Source organism: Triturus cristatus, chromosome 3_1, assembly GCF_964204655.1.
Source record: "Triturus cristatus chromosome 3_1, aTriCri1.1, whole genome shotgun sequence".
In the NCBI taxonomy this organism is placed as follows: Eukaryota; Metazoa; Chordata; class Amphibia; order Caudata; family Salamandridae; genus Triturus; species Triturus cristatus.
This window is the reverse complement of record NC_140583.1, coordinates 356,725,491-356,752,124: the sequence shown is the minus strand read 5'-3', so window position 1 is coordinate 356,752,124 and position 26,634 is coordinate 356,725,491. Positions and strand designations below refer to the sequence as shown.

Sequence of the window (26,634 nt, the reverse complement as noted above, 5' to 3'; positions counted from 1 at the left end):
GTATTGAGTGTAGCCTATGATTAGGCAATAGTCTGTTTCCCAGTATTGTTACTGGGCTCAATCAGGGTGAGTTCACATGCGGCGTGCCTTGTTGTTGGAAGATGTGTCTGGTTTTCACAGATGTTCTTTCTTTATCTCATATTGGTTACAGTTTAACTTTGACCCAAGGCTACTAGTGTGGTTCATCTGTTGACCCACACAGAGCCTTCTTTGGATGCTCTTTCCCATTCCAGGGAGTCAGCACGTGTATTTAGGCATCCGAACTGCACAAAGCACCTCAACAGGGCTGAAGATTTTTTTTTTAAAACGTGAATCTCAGAAGTGGTCAGAATTTGTCAAGGAACAGAAGCTCTTTATCCATAAGGAGTGAATACATTTTCCAAGACTGTTTGCCCCTTTTCAGTCGAGCTAAAGCCAAAAGTAGTGATTTGGATGTATGTGCTTGTTGCATTCATCCATTGGATAGATTCACAGGGTGCTCCAACCACTATCTGCCACTCGAGTTAGGAGAGTCTCTCAGAATATTGTGCCTATCTCTTGTTTTCTATACAGATTGTTGACATTCAGAATGAAAGGGGCTGAGTGTGAGACTAAGCTACTAACTTCATGAAGTAGATCATCTAATATGCTTCATACACTGATCCAAAGAACTGGAACCACCCTTCTTTTTTCTATGACACCGCCCCATTCAATAAAAATCTTCATTTGCTATGGAAGCCACAGAGGGGCGAGACATGCACGCAAAGAATGAATGGGACTCGTAGAAGGGTTGTGTAGTATTGATCAGACTTTATTCTTTTTTTACGTTAGTAACGTAATTGTGGATATTATCCAGTAGGTTTAGCTTTTCCTTCCATTTAAGAAGTAGAGTTAGGCCTACAGGTTCCCAAGTTAAATTTAATGAGTAATATATTTTAATTTTCAGGTGCTTTTGAGGACTAGATGGCATAGAAAATGAGAACATTTGATCTTGTTAAACTGTGTAACCAAGGTGAGGTCACTAGTTCAAGACAAGATCATGTCATTGTGGAGTGGGGTAGAATGCGTTCACGTTCATGTTGTCAGAGTTATTTCCTGTCTAGAACTGCAGAAGAAACCTTTAGGACTTTAGAGGAAACACATAAAGCATATATTGAAATTGTGATTCAAGCAGGACCAAAAGGTCATTATATCCAACGAGAGGAGCAATGACGTATAAATGCATCATATGGATTAAACTATAGAGCAAGAACCACAGCTAAATAGGACCCACCAGTATAGAGGCTCAGTTGACAAGAAAAGCTTTGACAGGACAGTGTAAATAAGTGAGCATCAGAATACAAGAACATTTCTCAATAGCAGCATGTGTATTTGGGTAAAGAGCGCAACTATATTTGAGAATTTATAGAAACGTGGAGGTGGCGATCTAGCATTGATTACTGTTGCAGGCATTTTTCAGATATTGCAGCAGATTCATTCTATGCATATAGTTCTTGGGCACTCCAAAACTATCTTGTTTTTCTAGAATGACGTGGATATCGTCTTCGTGCATGTTGAGAATGACCCACTATTACTTCAGTCTGACACCAATAGTGTTCCGAGCTTCCATGCCAACTTCACAGCTCTTACAGATTCTCTATCAATTAGTTATTTTTCTGAAAACCAGAAAAACTAATTAATCAAACACTAGGAAATCCCTTAGTCCTGCAACATCGCAAGTACCTCGATATTACAAACTTTAGGAACTTAGACGTTTCAGACGATGAATATAGACACATTTAAAAAAAACATGGACAGAATACAGTAATGTGGATAAAAACAGTTATTTGAAACATTGACACAGCATAAGCAAGCTTAAGAATTAAATACAGGAAATTGTGAAATAAACCAGAAATTAAAATCATGCAAAGTATGCTATAAAGATTGTAGTAATCCAAAAATCTAATGTATTCGTCAGAAAAAGTTAGCATGTCAATGAAATACACCAGCACTGGATAACTGGTAGCAGATGCATTATAGAGACGAAAAAACCGGAAAAGCAGCCATAGTAACAGGCATGTAAATAACATCAAATGAAGAGACACGTGACGTTTCTCAGCAGGGGCTGATGTTTATCACTAGTAAAAAAAATGAGGAAACTGTAAATTGAAGCCTGATCATCACTCTTGAAACTATAGAAGAACAGAGGAAACACATATAAACATAAATAAGAAGCTTAGTAAAGTTTAAAACAAGCTATATAAACCTTCATAAATGCAAAAAAAGAATCCATCACTTCTTCTCTTAAGTCTACATGGCATACTGCCCAATACTTAGTTCTAAGAGTTGCTTATCATTTACAGTAGAAGACAAGATGACAGAATCATTCTCAAGCACCTTCTGGCGACAACTAAAGTTCAGACATAGCTGAAAATCAATCAAAGGTGTGCACAGATGGCCCCAGACTGTACAACTTGTAATAAAAGGTGAATGATGGTTTAAAGAGGTTTGCATTCAAGTCCTTTTGTGCTGTCCATGTTTTAGTCAACATTTTGGCAGCAGACTTGAATGCTGCATCTCCAGGTGCCTAACCCTGGAGCAAAATTTCAACATCGAACACCTTCTCCCAGGACAACCAGCTTCAAAATGAGGGCCCATCTTTACGTTTAGATTATTTTGTGGTCATAGAAAATGCAGAAATACAGTACTATCAGGAGGGTGATGCTGAATTAAGACATAACTTAAGCCGTTGCTGAGCTCTACACCAGTTTGATACTATATTTAACTCTAAATGGTTGACTTCAACAGGAGTGCTTTTTCTGTGGCCTAATAAATAATGCCAGACCATCCCTTTGATTAAAATAAATTATTTTCTATGGAAAAGAAATCAAACTTGGCTTTTGTAAGTTGTCATTGCCATGGATCAGCGGCCCTGGTTAGTGGGCATAAAAAAACCCTACCCCTGCCACAAAATCTATTGTAGAAATGCAGCAGGACATCTTTTACTGCCAATATTGATGCCCTCTTACTTTAATAAAAACAATTGCCTTGGAACTTTCTGGTCTTTCACAAGATCAGGATATACTTAAATTCAGAGATCATTTAAATTCCCGTTGGTATCTTTGCTCTCAGACTCAGAAAAAAGGCTGCTCGCATCTACATTTCATCTGCTTGGTTTAGTCTAAATCCATTTTGTATTTTCGAGAAATGTGCATTTAACTGTTTTGGATTGCATGTAAAAGGGATTGAAAAGATTGAGATATTTGGACTATTCGACCACGAGCGGTCCTTAAACCAAATAAAAAAACATAATAAACCCCATTGGATGAGGAGTCTTTTTCTCCGATCATCCTTTTCTGATTAGCAGGCTCAAAAGGGAGATCATGGACCCATAACTTCTGGTTAAGTGGCTGCAGGAGAAAATGTTCTCTGTGGCTTTAATTACAGAATGCAGAACATAGTGCCTGTATCCTGAGAAAAAAAACATTAAAGGCCACATAATGCGACAAAATGAGCTTACCCTGGACCCAAGGCCAAAGGTGGGAGTCCTCCCTCCACGGGGGCCCCCACCAAATCTGTGGGGGGAAAATAGTTTTTGACTAAGGGTTCATGGACCTAGACAGGCGCCTACCCCGCCCCCCTGCTTTCACAAGCGATAGAGTATGGTCTCTGTATTGAGAACGCAGACTGTATGAAGTGGGGTCTAAAACAGGCCCACAGTTTTAGAGTCTTCAGTCTTCTTACTGAAGCCTCAATCACAAGACTGTGGTTTATGAAACCCTTTGAACATGTTAGGCTCCTTTCGCACTCCGTGGTGTCAGTAACAAGACTGTGGATTATCGTTCATGAAAGCAGGAGGCGTGTACCTGCTGGGGTCCACCATCTCCTTATCAAAACCACACTGTGGGCATAATTTGAAGTATGTTGGCTCCATGGTCTTGGAAAATAGTTTGCAAACTACCAGCTTTTTCGGACTGTATAAAATTTAAACGGCAACAATTAAGTTTATAAAACTCTCTAATTTGTTGTAGCCTGTCATCAGACTCATGCGACGATTATAGTGAACTAAACATTTTATCAATGCGCTTATTTCTCAGTCACCATCATAAAACTGCAACTTGGCACACTCAGCAGTGTCTTCTTCTGTAGTTTGCAGTCCATTTTCCAAAATATAAATCACTGTGAACTTTTCATTGGCTGAACACTCTGGTAATCTTCCACCACGTCAAACAGTGCCTCTTCCTTCGCTGATCACTCGTTCTATAAAAAGCAGGAGACGTAAGGAGTTGAGTTTGGGAGAGACTGCTGCTTTTCATCTGTAAAGCCATGGCATGCATGGATGTTTCCAGAACACCTTCTGCCTCTGCTGCAGGTGCACAGCCAGTGGTCACCTGCACAGGAGTGATGCAAGCACCAGAGAAGAAATTCGAAATATTCATTGTATGGGAATTCTTTATCCACCCCCAGGGCATGAAGAAGCTCAATGCCAGGAGGGTCACATGGAAACTCTGACCAGAAGCTGAGCAAAGTTCAGAGAGGACTCTTTTCCTATAGCACTTTAACTGCGAGGCAACATCTGAAGTCAAGGCATGAGCAGGTGTGGTTCGCTGCCCACCAGGTGGTTTGGTGTTCAAGGTTTGGTCTTAGGCCATGCCTTCCAGCTAACGCCCATTATGCATGGCTGAAGGCTGTGCACTGAGGTGTTGGGGCACTCACAGTAGGTTGGGCACAGGGCCATGCACAAGCCATAACTCACTGACCATATGCAAATATTATGACCTCACAGTATTTCTACCAATATGTAACAATACGTGAAAGCACAACATAATTACATGATTTTTGGGGCTGGGATTGTCCCCTGTATGGTGACCAGTCAATCAATCCTCAATTATGATTTGCAAAGTGCGGCAAATCACCCTTGAGGGTCTCGAGGCACATGGGATGCTAGCTGCTTCATTGGGATCTTGTTCGTTCCAACAGCCAGGTCTTGAGTGCTTTCTTGAATTGCTGGAGCATTGGAGCGGTCGTGAGGTGCGGGGAAAGGTTGTTCCAGATGTTGGCTGCCAGGTGTGATAATCAGCGCACTCCACTATTGTCTCAGTGGATTTGGGGAGCATCTGCGAGGTGGAGAGAGGCAGATCGTAGGTGTCTGGTTGGTGGGTGGAAGCTAAAGTGTAGCTTTTTGAAGAGGGGTCTGTCTGGGGAGGTAGAGGATGAGTCTTGCGGCTGAGTTTTGTATTGTTTGTTGTCTGGTCAGGAGGCGTGCAGTCAGTCCAGCATAGTGTGTTCCTGGAGTCCAGCCTGCTGGTGAAGAGGGCCTGCATGAAGGTCCTTCTGGTGTTGCCTAGGCGGCACCAGGAAGTCTATTGGAGCATGCGTAGGGTATGAAAACAGGCAGATGAGACTGTTTACCTGCTTCTTCACGGATAGCTTACTGTCCAGGATGATGCTGAGGTTGTGAGCATGGTCTGTCTGGGTGGGGGAAGAGCCAAGTTCAGCTGACCGCCATGCGTCATTCCATGGCGAGGTGTTCCCAAAGATGAGCACTTCCGTCTTCTCCATGTTGAGTTTGAGGCTGTTGTCCTTCATCGACTCAGTGACGTTCATCATGCATTTGTGAAATTTGGCTCTGGTGGTAGAGGGGTCTTCTGACAGGGAGAGGTTGGTGTCGTCGGCGTAGGAGAAGATGTTCAGTCCGTGCAGTCTGATGATGACAGCCAGGGGAGTCATGTACGTGTTAAAGAGGGTGAGGCTGAGGGACAATCCTTAGTGGATGCAGCAGGAGGATCTTCTTTCGTTCCAAGGTGAACGGTGGGAGACGGATTCCCTGAGGCGTTCCATTTGAGGGAGTCTCCCTGAATTCCGATGTGGTGGAGTCTGTTGATCAAGATGTGATGGGAGACTATGTAAAAGACGGCTGACACGTCAAGGAGGATGAAGGCTGCTGTTTCGCTGAGGTCAAGGAGGGTTCTGATGTCATCAGTGGCTGCATTTAGGGTATTCTCAGTGCTGTGGTTGGCTCTGAATCCTGATTGTGAGGGATACAGGTGTTTGTTGTGTTCCAGGTGTACGGGGAGTTGCTGTTTGATTGCCTTTTCGGGAGACTTACCTGGAGAGCAGAGCAGGGAGATGGGCCGGTAGTTCTTTGGTTCTGCTAGGTCAGCGGAAAGTTTCTTCACGAGGGGCCTCACTTCAGTGTGTTTCCAGTCCTCAAGGAAGGAGGCCGAGGTGATGGAGGCATTCAAGACTCTCTTGAGCTCGTCCCCAATCATTTTTCTCCAGAGGTTGAAGATGTGATGGGGACAGGGTTCTGTGGGTGCTCCTGAGTGCACTGAGTTCGTGATGGAGATAGTGGCTTGAGTCGTGAGTGGGTACCAATCAGTGAGCAAGTGTTCTGGTTTGGGGTTCATGGGTGTGAGCAGATTGATGTGGTCAGCTGCGGAGGTAGATGGCTGCGACGTTGTTGTGGAAGACGTTTGTGAGGCTGTCGCACAGTTTGTGGGAGGGGGTCCTTTTGTTTTTGGTGGCTGCTGGGTTGGAGAACTTCTTAACAATGGCATAGAGCTCTTCGCTGCGGTTTGTGATGGCTTCAATGCGGTTTGTTAGGGCAGTCTTTTGTTTCTTTCAGGAGGCAATAGTGTTTAGTGCTGTTTTGAAGGTGGTGCAGTCTCCTGTCTCTTTACTGGTGTCATTTCCTTTCTAGTTGTCTGCAGTTGCGTTTGGTGGATTTCAACTCCACGGAGAACTAGCTGGCTATCTTGGTATGTCCTTTGGAATCAGCTGGTATGAAGGAGGTGATTGTGTCAGCACATTCTGAAATCCACTTGGAGAAATTCTTTACAGCCTGATAAGAGTTGGAAATTGTGCTTGGGAGGTGGGAGTTGAGTCTTGTTCCACTGGTCTTCTAATAACTTTTTCTAGTTTCTGCACGTGGAGATGGGGGGGCATGGTGCCGGAGTTGGTAGGTCCTGAGATGGTGATGTGGACGCTGTAGTGGTGTGTTTAGCTGAGACATGTGTACTTTTACTCTCACTTGATATGAAAATGGGGTCAAGCATGTGTCCTACTATGTGGGTGGGGTCAGTGACAAATTGCTTGAGGGGCGGGGAGGTCAGGGATGGTATTGCAGAAGCTTGGGCGTGGTGATCTGTAGGCGAGGGTGCCTCTGATGGTGCCTTTTCCATCTGTGTGGAGTTGGAAGTTGACATGCTCCATTATCGAGGTGGAGATGTTTGCAGAAGTCATGCAGCAGATGGGTCCTTGTAAATCATGGCAATTCCACCTCCGTATTTGTTGGTTTGATCCTATTGTTATCTTGTAGCAGCCGATGGGGGGCTATTGCAATGTCTGGCAAAGAGGTGGGCTTCAGCCAGATCTCTGTGAGGTAGATGACGTCTGGGATGAGGAATGTTTTCCTGCACTGAGTGCCAGTCAGCTTGAATCTGGTATCCTGGTTTATGATTGTGGCCCTAGTTTCACACTAATAGAGTGTGCTCGTAGAGGCCTAATCCCGTTCCTTGAGTTGATGGCATTTTTGTCTGTCACTTGACTTAAGATCTTCTGTCCACTCATGTAAAGTTACACTTGTGTGCTTACAAAGATCCTAGCACTAACATCTGAAGTGTATCTTTTGCTGTTTATGTATGTAGGCTGCATATTTTATGTATTATGTATATGAGTGAACCAGAATATTTTGGATGCCGCTGGCTTTGGGCAAAATATAAAGGTGAGGTTGTTTTACCAAACAGTGAAGTATATTACTGACATTACTGAACCAGGAAGGAGTAGATCTAAACATTGAAGTGGGCAAAGAGGAGGCTAGGCTGCTTTAGACATTAGAGTATCATTTTGCTGAGTAAGGAACTATTGGGCAGTCTTCCTGTATCACTGCTATTTGGGAGATGGCAGAGTTGAAGGGCGGGTCTACAATCTCTGTTCAAGGTGAAACTGAACCCTTGGGTGAGGCAATCCTTTTTTGTCCTGTGTTCACTTGTCAGTGTGACTAATGACCCGTTGTAGAAAGCTCATATCTCTTTGTGCCTATTTGGTGGATCCCAAATCTCCTGTCTGCTTTGACTGTATAAAAGTGGGACCCACTGACCCACTTGTTATAGTTCGAAATTCTCTTTGATCAAGTAAAGGAGTGCTCCGAGGAATGTTGTGCAGCCAGAGCTGGGGTGTGCTCAGATGCCAGCCTGCCTGCTGAGAGGCAAAGAGCATGTCAAGCCTGCAGGATCAGTGACTTTCAGGATGAGTGAGGCGCAGTGTAACTGCAGTGCATTTCCTGGTCAGAATCTTGAAGGCGTAACGCAACCTAGATGCTACACCTGAATTTGTTGGTGACAGCATGCCATGAGCTGTTGTGCCACGTGACCGAATACAGCGCGACCTGAGCTGTGGACTCCGCACCCACCCAGTGAGACCCACCCATCACCTTACCTACTGCAAAGATCTTCGCTGACCTGTGGATACAATCTTCATGCGCCACCGGTACTGCTAAAACCCAGCGCCCCAACCAGGACGACGGCCTCGCACTCAGTCCTAGAAGTAGAGGAATGGCAAAGCCAGCAGGCAGCCTCAGAGTTGCCAGGACTGAGCCCATTCAGCAGCCTCACATCTGTTTTTAGGTGCGGAGCTGTACAAAGGCTCAAACTCCATTAAGCGGTTTGGAGGTAAAGGTGTATGTGAGCAAATTGTTGCTGGATGTACCCAAGGACGAATCCATCTGAGTCACAGGAAGAACCTGGGGCGATAGCGGTGTGAGATGCTTATGGATTCTACCGCCAGGACAATAAATTTAACCCTGAATGTGGTATTTACTCCCAGTTTGTAATAAATATACTTTTCTTTTGAAAGTCAACTACTGGTCTGTGCAATCCGTTTTTTAAACAGATGTATGTATGCTAAGTGCGGAGCTCGAGCACCCCACACTACCTACCTGAAGAGCCTTCACTACCGCTGAGGGTCAAATGCTGAAGAGGTTGTACTTGGCCCAGGTTGGAGAGCCATTTTAGGATTGACCCCGGGACATCAGGGGCAAATGACCTCATGCCCCACAGTTGAGGCTCAGTAGCTCCTGCTTCCCGCGTCACCTGCCGAATAGGATCCAACAACAACACATACTCAAACCATTACATAATACTGCATTCGTAGTCCTCTGTTTACTAGTTAGTGTTAATGACTATATATGTAATCTCTTCTGTTAGATTATTTATGACATTTGTATTGGCATCTGTTGCATCAAGAATGAAGTCACGCGCACTCCATTTGGTGTGAAAGTGTGGTTTACATGGCCGTTGTGAGTTTTTTTTTTTATTGCATAGATAACTATAATTGGTTATTTATTGTTTTAACTGGAATGTTAGTGGTTTTTAGATTTTATTTCGTGAATATAACTTCACTTTAATACTGCTGTGAATTTCTGTTTTTTGTAAGTACACACTGATGTGTTATACCCAAGCGAACCATAACTTCTTTGTAAAAGTTCCCTATGATGCAATGGTTCTCCAGATGTAGTGGCCACAATGTAGAGACTCACAACTATCTGGAAAGCTCTGCTGCTTCGTTCTAAGGTTTCCTTCCCATATGCTAACACTGCATTGGTCCCTATGCAGGCCTGCCTTGCAAGTCTCTGGATGTACATGGAAGACCGCATGCTCAAATGTAAATTAACAAAACAGAAGCGGGGATGAACAGTAAATGGGTGTACATTGGAGGGGGTGCACTCCAGCATGTATAGTGCAGGGATTTAGCCGACAGTTTGTGTGTGCTAGATCGTGTGACTCTCAGTGGGATTCTTGCTACAGGGATGATATGGGAGCCATGTCTCGACTCCCATGAGTGGATTGCATAAGGCAACTTGAAAGTTATTGCCCCTTTATCCCTGATTTCCTCAAAGGTGGTCCTGTTACTTTTATCCTCATCGGTTATCAAAAGACAGGCTGATGATCTCTCAGGCTATCACCTAGGATTACTGTGAGGCCCTACAAATACCTACTGTAATTTTGGAACATCTGGCCGTTTGAGATTTGGGAGTGAGCCCGATGGGTTCCAGAAATCGCCCGCAGTCTTCAGGCATGATGCCAGTTTGAACTACAATCTTGTCTTTAAGGACATCCGACACTTTAATAACAGGACACCCTTTCCATGCCCTACAAGTTAATTTATCATCATCATTAAATGTCTTGAAGAGTAAGATTATGCTCTATAGCTAAGCCATGCTGTACCAGGAACAGGTGGGATTTTAGCTTTTTCTGGTATAAAAGAACATGGTATTGAGTTCTTCAGTTGGTTTGCTGAGATCTCCTAACTGTTGTAGCCCCTCTGGAGAGTTGGTTTAGTGCATGGTTGGAATAAAACGGCAGCGTTTCCCAATACAAGGAGTTCTACAGAATATTTTGTACATCATTATTTTTTACTTTTATAGTTTGTGCGCATAATATTGTATATATTTAATTTGTATTTATTGATGAAATCCATCCTAATAAACTATTGTTCCACTTCCATGTTAGTCGCTTCTTCCAGCAATTCCTTGGTAAACATTTTAGTGCCAACTCCAGGCCGCAGAGCTGTCTGTTTTACCAACATCATCTTGGGAACATTCAGAAAGCTTCCCTGGAAATGCATTCCACCTGTTGCTTGCCATCGGCTTTCTGGTTTGTAGGCTCTCCATCTGGAGTTCGTCCCGTCCCTTGCCCAAACCTCATTTACAATAGCCTTCCGAGTGCTCCCTTTCTGTGAACAGGCTTTTAAATCCTGTTCTTATCTTGTCACATTTGCTGTGCATTCAGAGCCAGAGGTCAAATGTCACACTCTGTTTTTCAAGAGAGCTTGATGTTCACTTTTCTTTCTCTGACTTCAAAGTGAGAAGATTTATGTGACAATCCTGCTGTGATGGAAACAAATATTTTAATTTAAAAAAAATTCACAATATTTACGTGTGGTTATTTGGTCGGACAGGACAGGACAGACAGATCAGATGAATCAATGCACTCTACGGCACTGTACTCTACACCAACTGCTCTGCACCACTGCATTGTACGCCACTATCCTCTAATCTGAAAATTCTACGCCACTGCACACTATGCCACTCTGGTTATTGCGCTCTGTCACTGCACTCAACGCCACTCTGTTCGACTATGTGCCACTGTACTGTATGCCAATACTCTACAGCACTCTACTCTGCAACACTCTACGCCGCTGTAGCCTATGCCAATGCACTCTACGCCAATGTATTATACACCACTGCACTCTAAGACACTCTACAAGTCTGCATTTTCCACCATTGAACCCTACGGCACTCTACACCATTGCGCTCTACATCACTGCACTCTACGTCTATATTCTGCTGTGCACCACTGTATGCCACAGCTCTCTACAGCACTCTGCTCTGCAACACTCTACCCACTGCAATCTACGCCACTGCACTCTGACACTCTACTCTGCAAGACTGCACTCTGAGCCACTCAACTCTGCTACCTTACACCACTGCACTCTATGCCACTGCACCGAAGCAATCCACGTCACTACACTGCCACTCTAATCTACTCTGCACCTCTGCACTCCACGCCGTGCTACTCTACTCTAAACTGTCCTGCACTTCTCCACTTTACTCAGCACTACTTCACTATACTCTAAAACAATCTACTCCACGCCATTGCGCGCTGCCCAGTTGAGCGCTGCCTAGATGCGCGCTGCCCCACTGCGCGCTACCCCAGTCTATGCCACTACAGTCTATGCCACTGCAGTCTATGCCACTGCACGCAAAACTAATGCACTCGTTGCTGCTACACTATTGTAATCTACTGTGCACCACTGTACTTTATGCCTTTTCACTTTAGGCCACTCTACAATGCTCCACTCTGAACATACTCCAGTCTACGACGCTCCAAGCAACTCACTCTACCCTGCTCCATGCCACTTTGCTCCACTCTATTCTATGACACACTACTCCACTCCAGTACTCCACTCTGACACTCCACTCTAAGACACAGTACTCCCCTCTACTACATTCCACTCCACTACACTACTGCACTCTACGACAATCTACTCCACTCTACACCTCTCTACTCTACAAAATTCTTCTCCACTTTACGAAACACCCAACTCTCTATGCCACTCCACAACTCTCTATGCCACTCCACAACTCTCTATGCCACTCCACAACTCTCTGTGCCACTCCACAACTCTCTGTGCCACTCCACAACTCTCTGTGCCACTCCACAACTCTCTGTGCCACTCCACAACTCTCTGTGCCACTCCACAACTCTCTGTGCCACTCCACAACTCTCTGTGCCACTCCCCAACTCTCTGTGCCACTCCCCAACTCTCTGTGCCACTCCCCAACTCTCTGTGCCACTCCCCAACTCTCTGTGCCACTCCCCAACTCTCTGTGCCACTCCCCAACTCTCTGTGCCACTCCCCAACTCTCTGTGCCACTCCCCAACTCTCTGTGCCACTCCCCAACTCTCTGTGCCACTCCCCAACTCTCTGTGCCACTCCCCAACTCTCTGTGCCACTCCCCAACTCTCTGTGCCACTCCCCAACTCTCTGTGCCACTCCCCAACTCTCTGTGCCACTCCCCAACTCTCTGTGCCACTCCCCAACTCTCTGTGCCACTCCCCAACTCTCTGTGCCACTCCCCAACTCTCTGTGCCACTCCCCAACTCTCTGTGCCACTCCCCAACTCTCTGTGCCACTCCCCAACTCTCTGTGCCACTCCCCAACTCTCTGTGCCACTCCCCAACTCTCTGTGCCACTCCCCAACTCTCTGTGCCACTCCCCAACTCTCTGTGCCACTCCCCAACTCTCTGTGCCACTCCCCAACTCTCTGTGCCACTCCCCAACTCTCTGTGCCACTCCCCAACTCTCTGTGCCACTCCCCAACTCTCTGTGCCACTCCCCAACTCTCTGTGCCACTCCCCAACTCTCTGTGCCACTCCCCAACTCTCTGTGCCACTCCCCAACTCTCTGTGCCACTCCCCAACTCTCTGTGCCACTCCCCAACTCTCTGTGCCACTCCCCAACTCTCTGTGCCACTCCCCAACTCTCTGTGCCACTCCCCAACTCTCTGTGCCACTCCCCAACTCTCTGTGCCACTCCCCAACTCTCTGTGCCACTCCCCAACTCTCTGTGCCACTCCCCAACTCTCTGTGCCACTCCCCAACTCTCTGTGCCACTCCCCAACTCTCTGTGCCACTCCCCAACTCTCTGTGCCACTCCCCAACTCTCTGTGCCACTCCCCAACTCTCTGTGCCACTCCCCAACTCTCTGTGCCACTCCCCAACTCTCTGTGCCACTCCACAACTCTCTGTGCCACTCCACAACTCTCTGTGCCACTCCCCAACTCTCTGTGCCACTCCCCAACTCTCTGTGCCACTCCCCAACTCTCTGTGCCACTCCCCAACTCTCTGTGCCACTCCCCAACTCTCTGTGCCACTCCACAACTCTCTGTGCCACTCCACAACTCTCTGTGCCACTCCACAACTCTCTGTGCCACTCCACAACTCTCTGTGCCACTCCACAACTCTCTGTGCCACTCCACAACTCTCTGTGCCACTCCACAACTCTCTGTGCCACTCCACAACTCTCTGTGCCACTCCACAACTCTCTGTGCCACTCCACAACTCTCTGTGCCACTCCACTACTCTCTGTGCCACTCCACTACTCTCTGTGCCACTCCACTACTCTCTGTGCCACTCCACTACTCTCTGTGCCACTCCACTACTCTCTGTGCCACTCCACTACTCTCTGTGCCACTCCACTACTCTCTGTGCCACTCCACTACTCTCTGTGCCACTCCACTACTCTCTGTGCCACTCCACTACTCTCTGTGCCACTCCACTACTCTCTGTGCCACTCCACTACTCTCTGTGCCACTCCACTACTCTCTGTGCCACTCCACTACTCTCTGTGCCACTCCACTACTCTCTGTGCCACTCCACTACTCTCTGTGCCACTCCACTACTCTCTGTGCCACTCCACTACTCTCTGTGCCACTCCACTACTCTCTGTGCCACTCCACTACTCTCTGTGCCACTCCACTACTCTCTGTGCCACTCCACTACTCTCTGTGCCACTCCACTACTCTCTGTGCCACTCCACTACTCTCTGTGCCACTCCACTACTCTCTGTGCCACTCCACTACTCTCTGTGCCACTCCACTACTCTCTGTGCCACTCCACTACTCTCTGTGCCACTCCACTACTCTCTGTGCCACTCCACTACTCTCTGTGCCACTCCACTACTCTCTGTGCCACTCCACTACTCTCTGTGCCACTCCACTACTCTCTGTGCCACTCCACTACTCTCTGTGCCACTCCACTACTCTCTGTGCCACTCCACTACTCTCTGTGCCACTCCACTACTCTCTGTGCCACTCCACTACTCTGTGCCACTCCACTACTCTGTGCCACTCCACTACTCTGTGCCACTCCACTACTCTGTGCCACTCCACTACTCTGTGCCACTCCACTACTCTGTGCCACTCCACTACTCTGTGCCACTCCACTACTCTGTGCCACTCCACTACTCTGTGCCACTCCACTACTCTGTGCCACTCCACTACTCTCTGTGCCACTCCACTACTCTCTGTGCCACTCCACTACTCTCTGTGCCACTCCACTACTCTCTGTGCCACTCCACTACTCTCTGCCACTCCACTACTCTCTGTGCCACTCCACTACTCTGTGCCACTCCACTACTCTCTATGCCACTCCACTACTCTATGCCACTCCACTACTCTCTATGCCACTCCACTACTCTCTATGCCACTCCACTACTCTCTATGCCACTCCACTACTCACTATGCCACTCCACTGTAGGACACTCAAGCCCACTTGACACTCTACTTCATTCTACACCCTTCCACTCTACGACACTCTACACCCTCCACAACATTCCAAAGCATTATGCCACTCCACACCACTCCATGACACTCCACTTTTCTCCACTCAAGTCTACACCACTCCACAACTCTGTACGCCACTCCATTACACCCCACTCTACTCCACGACTCTCTACTTTACGAGACTTCACACCACTCTCCTTTACATCAATAATCTTTAGCCATGCTGAACAACTGTCAAGCTGGTGTACAAGATGGCTAAAACATATTGGATAAAGCAATCTTTCTGTTGGAATGTACTGAACTGTGAGGAGGAGTTAAATACATAACTGCATTTCTACGGAGGCCTGGTACATTCTTTTAAGTAAAAGCTGTAAATGTCCTTTTGCATTAATCCTTCATGGAAGTGTGAATGACCTTTAAAGGGCACCTCGAGGCGCGAACAGGCCGGTCCGGGCCTTAAGCAGAATAATCTGCGCCGCCATCCAAGCGCTAACATTTGTACTCCGATATGCCCTTAGTCACTGGAATGTGTGTCGGCAGTTTTAAAGCCAGGCATGGAAAGACTGCGTGAGTTCGCATGCATTAGCTGAGCCATTTGTAATCATATCAAATTTATAGAAGCAAATGGCGTGCAATGTTTGTAGCATATGATTCGTTCAAGATTTGGTTGTTAGTGGCACAGGGTAAACGTCTGCGTTCATGGTTTGCGCAACCTTTGTTGATGTTGCTCTTAAACATCAGTTCCCACCAGGCTGATGGCATGAATCAGTCACAGGGATGTGCCTTGGCATGCACTGGACACAGCTGGAAAAATAAAAAATAAAACTTCTCTCTGCTTATACCTTGATAGATAAATACCTTTGACATTGACACCTAGAAGGTGAAGGTAAGTTCGATTTTTTTTTTTCAGTTGGAGTCACTCATATTATTTCATGAGACCTAAAACTTGGACTTGATTCCATAGGTACCACTTAACATTTGTTAATTAGCAAAACGTGCTACATATATTTTACCGCAAACTGTGCTCTACTTGTGCCGTTGGTTTAGGGTTGTCTATTGACATCTTTACCTGCTAGGAAACCTCGTGTCATCCATTCTTACAAAAAGAACAATAATAGAAAATACAAGGAGAGTGGACCTTGGCTTCTTAAGTCATTGGCTTTCATATGGTTCTCATGGTTTGCATTGCTCGGGGAGGTTGTCAATCACTATCATGGCATTTTTGGATGTGCTACATTGACTCACGTGGGTTGCCGTTAGGTTTTGGTGTTGGGCATTAAGTGGATGTGACGTGATGTGTACCTTGTAATTAAAATAGCGTGTGTGTTCTTTAATGTATTTACTTTGCGGAGACATTTTATGTGCTATTTTACCTTTCTTTGCTTAGGCAATGCTTACTGTTTGGATGCTTTCATAAAGCCCACCGGTGATGGTCACTGAGGTGAATCATGCCTCCTTCTTTGGTATGGGTGGTCATGTCGATGCACTGGAGATAAGAGACTTGTGGTCTCCCTGGAGCAGGAATCGCACATCAGTCTGCTTGAGCTTTGGGCTATCCACCTGTCCCTCAAGGCATTCCTGGGTTTCATCAGTTCAGTGCTACGTCAGTCCTGATGGACAACACGACCACAATGCGGTACGCCAACAAACAGGGTGCTTGATCTTACGTCCCCTATACATGCAGGGTCTGATTTTGTGGTAATTGATTCAGGCTCACAATGTGTGGCTTATTGAGAACCATTTGGCTGGCTCCCTGAATGTCAGGCTGATGATCTCAGTCAGTGTCCTCTTGCCAATCACAAGCGGCGTCTTCACCTGGAGGTGGGTAAGGTAACTCCATCACCCTCTGTGGCAGCCCTTTGGTGGACCTCGTTGCCACTCACGAGGACACACACTGTCTGCTCTCCTACTCCCTACAGTTCCTACTGCTGGCAGCCCTTGGAGACACTTCATGTCTATGGTGGGACTTCTGTCTTCACTATGTGTTTTTTCCCATTCCTCTGGTTTCCTGGGTTCTGTGGAAGCTGCATCAGGACTTTGCACAGAGAAACTTGATCTGACGCCTGACTGTTCGTAGTGCTTGAAACTCTTATCTTGTTTGCCCCTCTGCCCTCCTATTTTGTTTCCACTCAGTGTGGACCTCCTGTAGCAGTGAAAGAGGCTGGCTTTGCAAGCTTCTGAACTTTCAGAACCTCACCCATGATATCTGGAGATTGGCACCCTGTTTGTTGGCATAATGTCTGGAGATTGGCGAAAGTTTAAAGTTTTCACTAGTAAGGGTTATCTGGGTGCTCTTTCAGATTTTCTTTCTTTGCCAAATCAACTGTTGTTAAAGTTTCCTATAATTGTGCATTTGCTGAAGTGGCTGATCCATTTGTTTCTCCCTTCGCCCCTCTTCAAGCTTCAGTGGGGCCTTATCCCAGTGCCCACATACCTGATGGGTTGCTGAAGCTTAACTTGTAGACCTCGATTACAATTTCAGCTTGTGCGTTACCAAGTTGCAGACTTTGTCTGTTAGTCCTTCTGTTACCTCATTTTTTCTGGCCAGACTCATCCTCTGGACTAAGGCTTCATTCTTTCTGAAGGTAGTTTCTTAGTTTCACATGGGTCGGTGCATCACTCTACTGATATTTTGCTCCCAATCTCCCACCAAAGAGGAGAAGAGGCTGAACTGCCTGGATTCTCTTAGGGCAATAGTGTAAATGTTGGCAGGACCCATGAGCACTGGGTTGATGATTACCTTTTCTTCGGTTATGCTAGTTCCAAGAAAGGCAAGATAATTCAGAAGTAGATGATTTACAGCTGGATTGTGCTGTGTTTCAACCTCTGCTATGCCCTTGCCAAGGAGTATCCTCTGAGGGTATTAGGGCCCCTTTCACCAGGATGAAGGCTATTTTTCTTGGCATTGTCCGGGGATGTTCTTGTTCTGAATATCTGCCAGGCTGCAGTGTGGTATTCGGTACATAATCTGGCATGGTTTGACTATCTCCTCAGGAATGCAACTTTAGAGGTACTACTTGGACATTGGTTCAGGAGGTGAGGAATCTACAGGCAGAAGTATTCATCAGAAGAACAAATTAGCCTACCTTTTGTTAAGTTTGTTTCTATTAGGTACTCCATCTGCCTGTAGATTTATCACCAATACACCCGCCTCCACTTTTTGAGGACTAGTTATGTGACTTCTTATAGGGTCCCACGTTATTTTTGGTACAGTGCAATTCCTGCAAGTCTTAACTTCTTCTAGGCACGATAAAAAGCCAGAGAACTGAGCCAGTACTCAGAGGTGGTTCCCTATACACCTCTCCGATGTCAAATCCAGGGTGGAACCCTGAGTCAGTGCACCACCATTAGCACAGGAGAGCTCTTTAAACTTTCCAGATCTAGTCAGGTACCTGGAGAATATTCAAGAGGGGAAATATGCAGGTAGAGTATCCACCAAGAAAGATAGCTACCGAAGGAACTGGACTTTTTCTTCGCCTTCATGTTGCTGCACCATTGCAGGGTTGGTCACAGGCTGAACCATTTGCAGAAGGCATGACTTTACCTGCTTGCTGCACCATGCAGTGTGTGTCCAGGCTGTTTGTAGAAAGCATGATTTTACCTCTTTGTTGCCCCTTTTCAAGGTTTTACAAGGCATTTTTCGGTTGCAGAACTGATGTAACAGCCTCACTAATTGCAGAGTATAACTAGGTTTAAACTGGAGGTGGCACCTGTCTGTTACTAGCATAGCACTATTTTGGAAACCAATTCCTATTTGTAGGAGTAACAAAGGTTAAAAAGGGAATGTAAGACCTTGGTCATGTAAAGGTAAAACGTTGATAATGTGCAGATTCTAGCGTGATGACGTAAAGCAGTTTGAGATGAGGGTAGATCTGGTGAGAGAACATTACAACATCAAAATTAGAAGTGTAAATTCATCAACAATGCTAGAGTGCTTCTTATTATTATTTTGTTTGTATTTGCTATTATTGACTTTTAAATTGCTCTGCACTGGATTGTACTGTTTCGCAGAAAACCTCACTTTATGTATTAACGTACTAACAATCAATATTCTGACCCCTTTTTACAGTAGAATTAGCTGCTACAACTGTGCTTTCCAAATTAAAATATGATATTCATGTTTAGGCATTGGTTATACAAACGCTTCCATAGAGAGACTGTAGAGTATTTTTCCACACATTCCTTTACACAGTATTGACTGAAGGAGTCAACATATTTAACGCAAAACATGACCATTGCCAGCACATAGTGTAACACAAACATAACCCGAGGACCATTACAGAGTGGCTTCCACTTTCTGGCTATGCATTAATATCAGGGCTCCAGGTCTTATGATTCATTTTTTTAAACATTTCCATCTGTATTAATCCATATTTATTTTTTAGTCTTTTTATTGGTATTTATCCATATTTATGTAGTGTTTTGTGAATAAATGGGGCTCACCTGGTTTCCCCTAGCCTTTCCTATGCCCTGGCTGGCAGCTTGCAGCTGCTAGCACCCAGATAGGAATCTGGCCCTGTATTTAGTGTGAACTCTATCAGGAGTCAGAAACAAATACCTGCCTACGTGGGAGGTGTCGCCACCCTCCCAGACAAGATGGCTAGTGAAGTTGCACATTAATGCAGTGAGTTTCAAGGCTCCCACCACCTCAGACATGCAACTAGGCTTCCTCCCAGAGGAGGAAAAAGCCAACCCCCTGCCCCAAGCACATTTACAATCCGATAGGCGAGAAAATTAGAAATTCAGGAGGTGTACATATTCCAGAAGGATAGCCAGAACCCTAAGGTGGGCTGCCTGATCTGTACAGCCGACGAAGGGTTCTGCCATTTTTAAAAGAGTAGAATAGAGGCTTCTGTGTATAAAAGGTGTCACACTCCACAGGAAGTGGTCACCTCGGGCAGATAGGCAGCTTGGACTATTAGCCCATTGGTTACTAGGTCACACACCCCTAACTCCCTTAAGTCTAGATTTTAAGGGGCTCCCCTGGCACGACAACCTCCGATCTGATCGACTTGCAACCAGAGGACAAAGAAGAGACCCGAGTCTGCAACTTCAGAACCTGCACAAAGAAATGGCATCAAAGACTGCACCTGTAGCAACCACCCTGCGACTGCGGCAACCACCCTGCAACTGCACAACTACGACTCATCCTGGACCAGAGACCAGTTTCAAAGGAAAGGGGAACCCCTCAAAGAGCCAAAGGCAACTCCAGAACTCCTTTGGACTAGAGGTTCTAGTTGCCGGCAGGCAGAACCGCAGCCAAATTCAAAGCATCACTTGCCATCGGGTCCGCTGAAGGAGTTGCCCAAACGTAAATGGTCTAGCGTATTGTGGGAAATGTAGTCCTGACCTCCAGCAGGTTTCAGGTGGCTACTGCTTTCTGAGCTTGCCTCTGAAAAGGCTTGTTTGTGGCCAGTCCGGCTGCTGCTACCTTTGTTCCACGCTGTGCCTCAAAGGAACCTCGCAGAATCTTCAATGTGGTGCCTCTTTCACCCCTTTGTCTAGAATTTGCACCCCTTTCCTCACTAGCACCATTCAAGCGATAAAACCTGCACCCGTGGCTCCCTTTCTTCAGCACTAGGGACAGCCAAGGCTACTCTGCATCTGGGTCCTATGAGGCAGGTAAAAATCAACTGACTGTTGGAGCCTGTTCCTGGGACCCGCATCACCTTATCCCCTAGTGGTTTCCACCGAACCTGTCCTGCAAGTGACCTATTGTCATGAGTGGATTTCCCCAATGGCTGCAATGTTGTTGTTTTGTAAGATTGAAATGCCCAGACTTATTTTTACTTTAGAAATCCATAACTCTAGTTATACTCATCCGATTGTCTTTATTTTGATGTCTAAAATTATATAAAAATCTGCTTTTTTTTAATAAATTGTTGTCGGATTTCTTTTGAGTCGTTTGAATTACTTATTGTCTATGTTGATACTCTGAAATGCTTCGCACATGTTCCTCTAGTAAAGCCTGACTGTTCTGTGCCAAACTACCTGGACTGAGCTAGGGATTTATTAGTATGAATCCAAAGGACCTATTTGGGGCATCGTGAGATTATTACATAGTGAAGCCTAACCAGCCTCATTGCGTAATAATCCACTTTCCTGCAATGATTTTCCGCTAAGCCTCCCCATAGTCTACTTTTAGACGCTACGAGAAGAATGGAGAAGCAATGCTTTTGAGACCACACTTGCACTCAGTTGTAGCAGAAGGGCTGACTGCTGTGATCAGTTTCTCCAGTGGGTTCAGTTTTAAGGTCTGGCCTTGCTGCTCACGGTTCCCTTCTCCCAACATGACAACTCTCCATCGCCTGTGGATTTGAGAACAATACGTGCGTTTCATCACTCATTAGAATTTCATGATCTAGGGTCGACGCCTTGCAATATCATATTCAGTGAACTTCCAGTATCCCCTTTGGCATTACTGCACCGCTGAGCTGTTTGCTAGCAAGCTCATTGACACTTCATTTCTTTTCATCCTTCAAGGATGAAAATAAATCAGTTGCATGTAGAAATTGTGGATGCACCCTTAAACATCTGTAACAAGTTCTTTCCCCTGCGGTCTGCTGCCTTCGGCAGGACCACCACTTTTTCCACAATGATGATAGTCACAAACAGATATGCTGGAGCAGGAGGGCATCCCGCTATGTCTGCTTTTTTTTCCATTTTAGATTTTGATGAAAAAATGACTCTGTATTAGGAGTCAGCCCACAGAGTCACACCTGTATTTAGTTAATTTGTTTGAAAATTTCTGCTGTCATATAGTCATCTCTTTATTTGAGGATCCGTTGTTATTATAAGATGTGCTACTTTGAGGGTTCCTATGTTTGTTTCATTTTATCATACGATATTTGTGCTTCAGTTTGACTTGTGCATGTTTGTATTTTGGCGCCTTGTTTCGGGCCTTGGAGAACATAGTTATGTTCTCCAAGGTCTTACCTGAATGGATCGTCTTCAAGGCATAGTATTCCCAACAGAAGAAACCGGTGAATGGTCGCTTTTTCCAAAACTTTTTTTTCTTTTTTTCCCCGTTATCCCTAAGGCAGATATTTGTCCCGTAGTCCAAAGATAACCTACACTAAGCAATCTACTCTAACAAAATTATTCTGCAAGTATGTCTGTGCTCATTCACTAAATTTTCAAGTTTAATGTAACTTCAGTATAGCCGTGCACCTGTTGGGAATTGTCAACTAAGTTTAGTAAACTTTCAGCTCCGTCCTAGAGCACATCAAATCTTTTGAAGACCTGCTTAGGTACATTTGTGGCTTATACGTAACAATACTTTAATTTAGTACAGTAGGGTGTCTCACCCGACTCAGGCTCAGCATGCAAAAAGGTACTGTGTAAAAAGCTCAAAGGGGAAAAAAAAGAAACATCATTTTTCCCCAGTTGGCTTTACCTGGCTGGCATTTAATGACTCCTGAATTCTACTACCGGGTGGGGGGGGTGGGGCTGAACTTAGTTCAGAAGAGGAGTGTAGCAATGGGCTAAGCTTAAAAGCTTAACCAAACCTCTTAATGATTCTCAGAAGTCGTCAGCCATTGAAGTTTTGCTTTTGTGATTTGAAGTCTTACGATAATCACAACATTCTAGAGGTTTCATATGCTTTATAATGTTCTGCACATTGTTCTGGATTAATTTGATGTTTGTAAAATGATGTTGTTCAAGTTGTTTACAGATGTACTTTTTTTAATTGCAGATTGAACAAACACGGAATGAATTACTACAGGAGAGAGCTGCAAGGCAAGACCTGGAGTGTGACAAGATTTCTCTGGAGCGACAGGTGAGGCAAACTGTCTCAATGATGTATTTTGAAGGGCGCGACAAGAGCACTGGTCTTAAGTGTAACCTGCAAGCTTTTAAATAAATGAACATTGTCTATCCATATGTTTGTGAAGTGTTGACAACATTAAGACATTTGCATTGGAAGTAACAGAAAGGTTAGTTTAACCCATATATTTTCTGTAACAAAGTTACAGAGTAATATTTTGTCCTAGCATTTATTGTAGGTGGCGTCTAGAGGCAGCTTTAGAGGTAGCCAGTCTCGTGTAATAAAAAACCTAAATAAAAATTCCATATTAGCATAGATAACGGGGCTTTGGGAAAGTCCTATTTATTTGTCTATTCAGCTGTCAATCAAATTTTGCTTTAACCTACCACAGCTTTCAGCTCAGAGCAGAAGGTCAGCCCCACCTAGCCACTGAATATTTCCAATGTGATTGATTACTTTTTACCTGATCACATGTTCACTTCTGTGCCATGGATGGCAGGCTAATACTTTACTTTGAGAATGTTTCGGTTTAATTTCTGTATCTTTTTTAGTCATCCGGGTGTGCTTAAACGATGTCTACAGGCTGCAGTAATCCATAGCCTTTACACTAATTAGAATCAAATTTTCCAGTGATGTGCATTAAAACCAAAAAGGGGTTCCGAACCTGTTCCGTGCACACCTGCCTGCTGCTAGGAAGCACCAGTACTAGTCTGTCAAGATTCTGAAAATTTTACAACATTTTTAATGTATGACAAGCAATTGGCTGGGTGTACATTTATGAGGTGGCATGTTTTTTTTTTTTTCCTTTTTATTTTTGTGGCATATGCTAGCAATAAAGAATTTTAAGAAAGCTAATCACACCAGCTTTCCAAGGCCAGGGCAATTGCCTTTGCAAATGCTTGTTTTAGTAACATTTTCAGTTTACTTTAATGCTTGGGGACCTTCGGGTCTCCTATCTACCTTGTACCCTTTCAACATGGTAGCTTCAGTGGTTGATCAGTCAATCGTTTTACTACATTGTTTTCTGGTATTAACCGAGGAAAAAGGGCTGTTTTTCTTTATTCTCAGCTTCACTTAAGCCACTTCTCCTTCCTCACGACCTGAAGTGTTCTTGCTGCCAAAGAGACATCCTATGGATAGGAAACAAGCTATCAGTCAAGTGAAGTGTGTGCTTTGCTTCTTAGGTGCCAGAATGGAGACAAGATTGCAGACCCAAATATATGTATATTTTGATGGCCATATTTTGCACCAAATAAGTACTCCTATTACTGATGTCTATATATTAATGTTTTAGAATCACTGAAGTAAGGGATCTGGTTTGTATTGGAATAACATAGTTGAGAGCTTGGTTGTGGATCATAAAATCAGACATCAATAAAGGTCGACTGTTAATAACTATTAACTTAATTTTTGGAATGATTAAATCAGTGTAGTACTTATTTTTTTTTTTTCGAAGAAAGTATATTTGATTTCAAGAACATTGCGTGGCTTGATATCCGTTTTCCTTAAAAATAAAAATTTGAATAGTAACAAAAGAAGTATTGGGATTACCACTGGCAAGGTGGCGGTAGGGTAGGCGAATGCATAAAAATTGTAATCAGTCAAGATGGTGTTAGTTACAACGGATAGCAGATTAGCTAATTCCCACTGCAACTGGAGCCTAGTCGACAGTTTCCTTTGAAGAGACTATCTGTACAGTACTGAAAAGTATAAGGCATGTCCTTACTGCACAACACATGCAAGCAGTTGAACTTAGTCACTGATACTTACGGAACAGTTCGACCTCTGCCAGATCTGGTATACAAGAGCGGGTGCTTTATCTCTTGCAAGGTGTGTAACCTCAAAAGAGTCACCAACAGTGTAGATGTTCTGATAAGGTGGCGGTTGATATTAAATAATGTCCAGCAAACAAAATGGCAAAAAATGGAAAATTAAGATTTAATTGTCTCGTTGAAATATGGCTTTCAGAACTTAAGTTGAAACCATGAATGTTCTTATTTTACAAACTGTCCGAAAATGTGAATCCTGTACCTTCAAAATATAGAGCAGTACTATATGCACTAATATTGTTTCCCCTCAAATGTTTTGAGGACCTCATTTAATATTCTCGCTACTCCTCACATTTCCTGTCTTTTTTGTGGGATTTTCAAATTCATTGTGGAATTGTTCAAGGTCAATACTGTCCTCTATCCAATTCCTACTAGCACTTATGTGGAAAGGAATCAATGTTATACCTCCTTCAGCAACAGGACAGCACTATTCCCAGCAAAGAGATCTTTAACAGCCTTGCATATCCAGCAGCCATCAGTTCTGCTGTTCCCACCACCGGGGGGGAATGGACGTAGAATGAACAGCCCCTCAAACAATCAGTGAACCGACCCAGATAGACCACCAGACGTCATCCAGGGGGCCAAAAAACCTTAAAAAGCCCATTCCCGAGAAAATCTAGCACCTGTGGCATAGAAACCGAAATCGGAACCACAGGCATACGATCACACCAAGCCCGAAATAACATTCAAAGCCGAGCAGAAGAAGTCCTGGCAAACACCCTCCGGATGAAACAGGGAAGAGCGAACCAATGGAACCCCCACTCCAGACCAACCACCATCACCACAGGAAATAAACAGAACAGGCCAAACCGAAACAAAAACCAGAGAAGCAAGGAAACAAAGGGAACAAACATTAGGCCCACAGGCCAAGGCCCCATCAAAGCATCCAACCTTTTAAATTGTCACTTCCCTTCCTCTGGAAACAGACACTCTGTGGCAAACACCAGAGGTGAAAGACAAAAGTCCTGAGAGAACAAACGCCCCCAGACAGGCGAATGGCCCGACAATGCCAAACTTCCCGAGCAAGAAAGAACTGATGGACCAACAGGCAACTGAGCCCAAAGAAACAACTGCCTCGCAAATACCAAAAGTCCATGAGATGCCAGAACAGTCATCAGGGGAGCCAACACCAAAGAGAATATCAGTAGACCCGCTCACAGTCCGAGCAGCAGGACCAGGGTCCTTAAAAGCCTTGACCCTACCACTAACCCCAGAAGTGTCTAAAGACACGGACAAATGGGAACGTGTAGTAATGCAATTTGCAAAACTATCGCACCTACGAAGACCCCAAGAGACCTCTGGGAAAGTAGCTGCTGTAGGAAAACCAGTAGAACTGCATGAACACCACCCATCAGACGAGGAGCCACAGACCCAACACCAGCTGAAAAAACTCTTGATACCTTCAGGACCAGGAAAAGGACAGCATACACTCAGCTGACTAACCCAAACCAGCAGGACAGGGAAGACCCACCTCAGAACAGGAGCAGGGAGGCACCCCATAACAGGGGAAGGAAGAGTAAGTCGATGAGAAGGTAGCTCCGATTTTAGCACCAAACCAACTGGATGGAAAGACAAACATCCATGCAGGTAGGAACACCACATTTTACCAACCAATGGTCAGGCGCCCACCAAACAGCCAAAGCCAGAAACGTGCCCAAGCATCTCGCATCAGGAAGGATATCCTGCCACCTACCCCACCAGGGCAAAACCTTCTCTAAGAAAAAAAAGGAGATGGGTTCTAACTCATGGAAAACCCATGGGCACCCCTGCAGCTGAATGCGAAGAAGCCCTGGGAGAGGACCAGCAGTATGAGGTGTAAAACCAGTCCATGCCAAACAGCTGATTAAACTATCCTACCGTTCACCGAACAGTAAGGTACACCAACAGCAAGCGTAGAAACAAAGAAGGGACAGCCAGAGCCACCTACCAGTCCCACAGCCAGAGGAACCATCAGTCCATGATAACAGAAGAGGACAATCACAGACACCATTAACAAGAACTGCTGACACAACAGCAAGGAAGGCAATATGTTGAGCCATGCGAACCTCAACATCCAACACAGTCGCCCCCTCCGTGAGAGCCCCTGCCAGAGCCACAGAATCTTACATCAACGATTTTGACAGCGCCCAATATGATGCTGTGCTTAGCACCAAACTGGAGACAGTGAAAAACTCACTCAGTCCACCATCCACCCTGTGAACCACAGGAACTGAAGGCACAAATCCCATTGA

General features: G+C 45.1%; 1 protein-coding gene across 2 annotated transcripts in view; it reads left to right on the top strand.

The window, feature by feature from the left end:
- The window catches only part of CGNL1 (cingulin like 1), a 413,622-nt gene that overhangs the window by 324,677 nt on the left and 62,311 nt on the right, over positions 1-26,634 (top strand). For both annotated transcript variants that reach the window (XM_085644099.1, XM_085644098.1), the window contains exon 15: positions 22,503-22,586. In XM_085644099.1, coding sequence (XP_085500225.1) covers positions 22,503-22,586 — 84 coding nt within the window. The remainder of the gene's footprint in view (positions 1-22,502; positions 22,587-26,634) is intronic.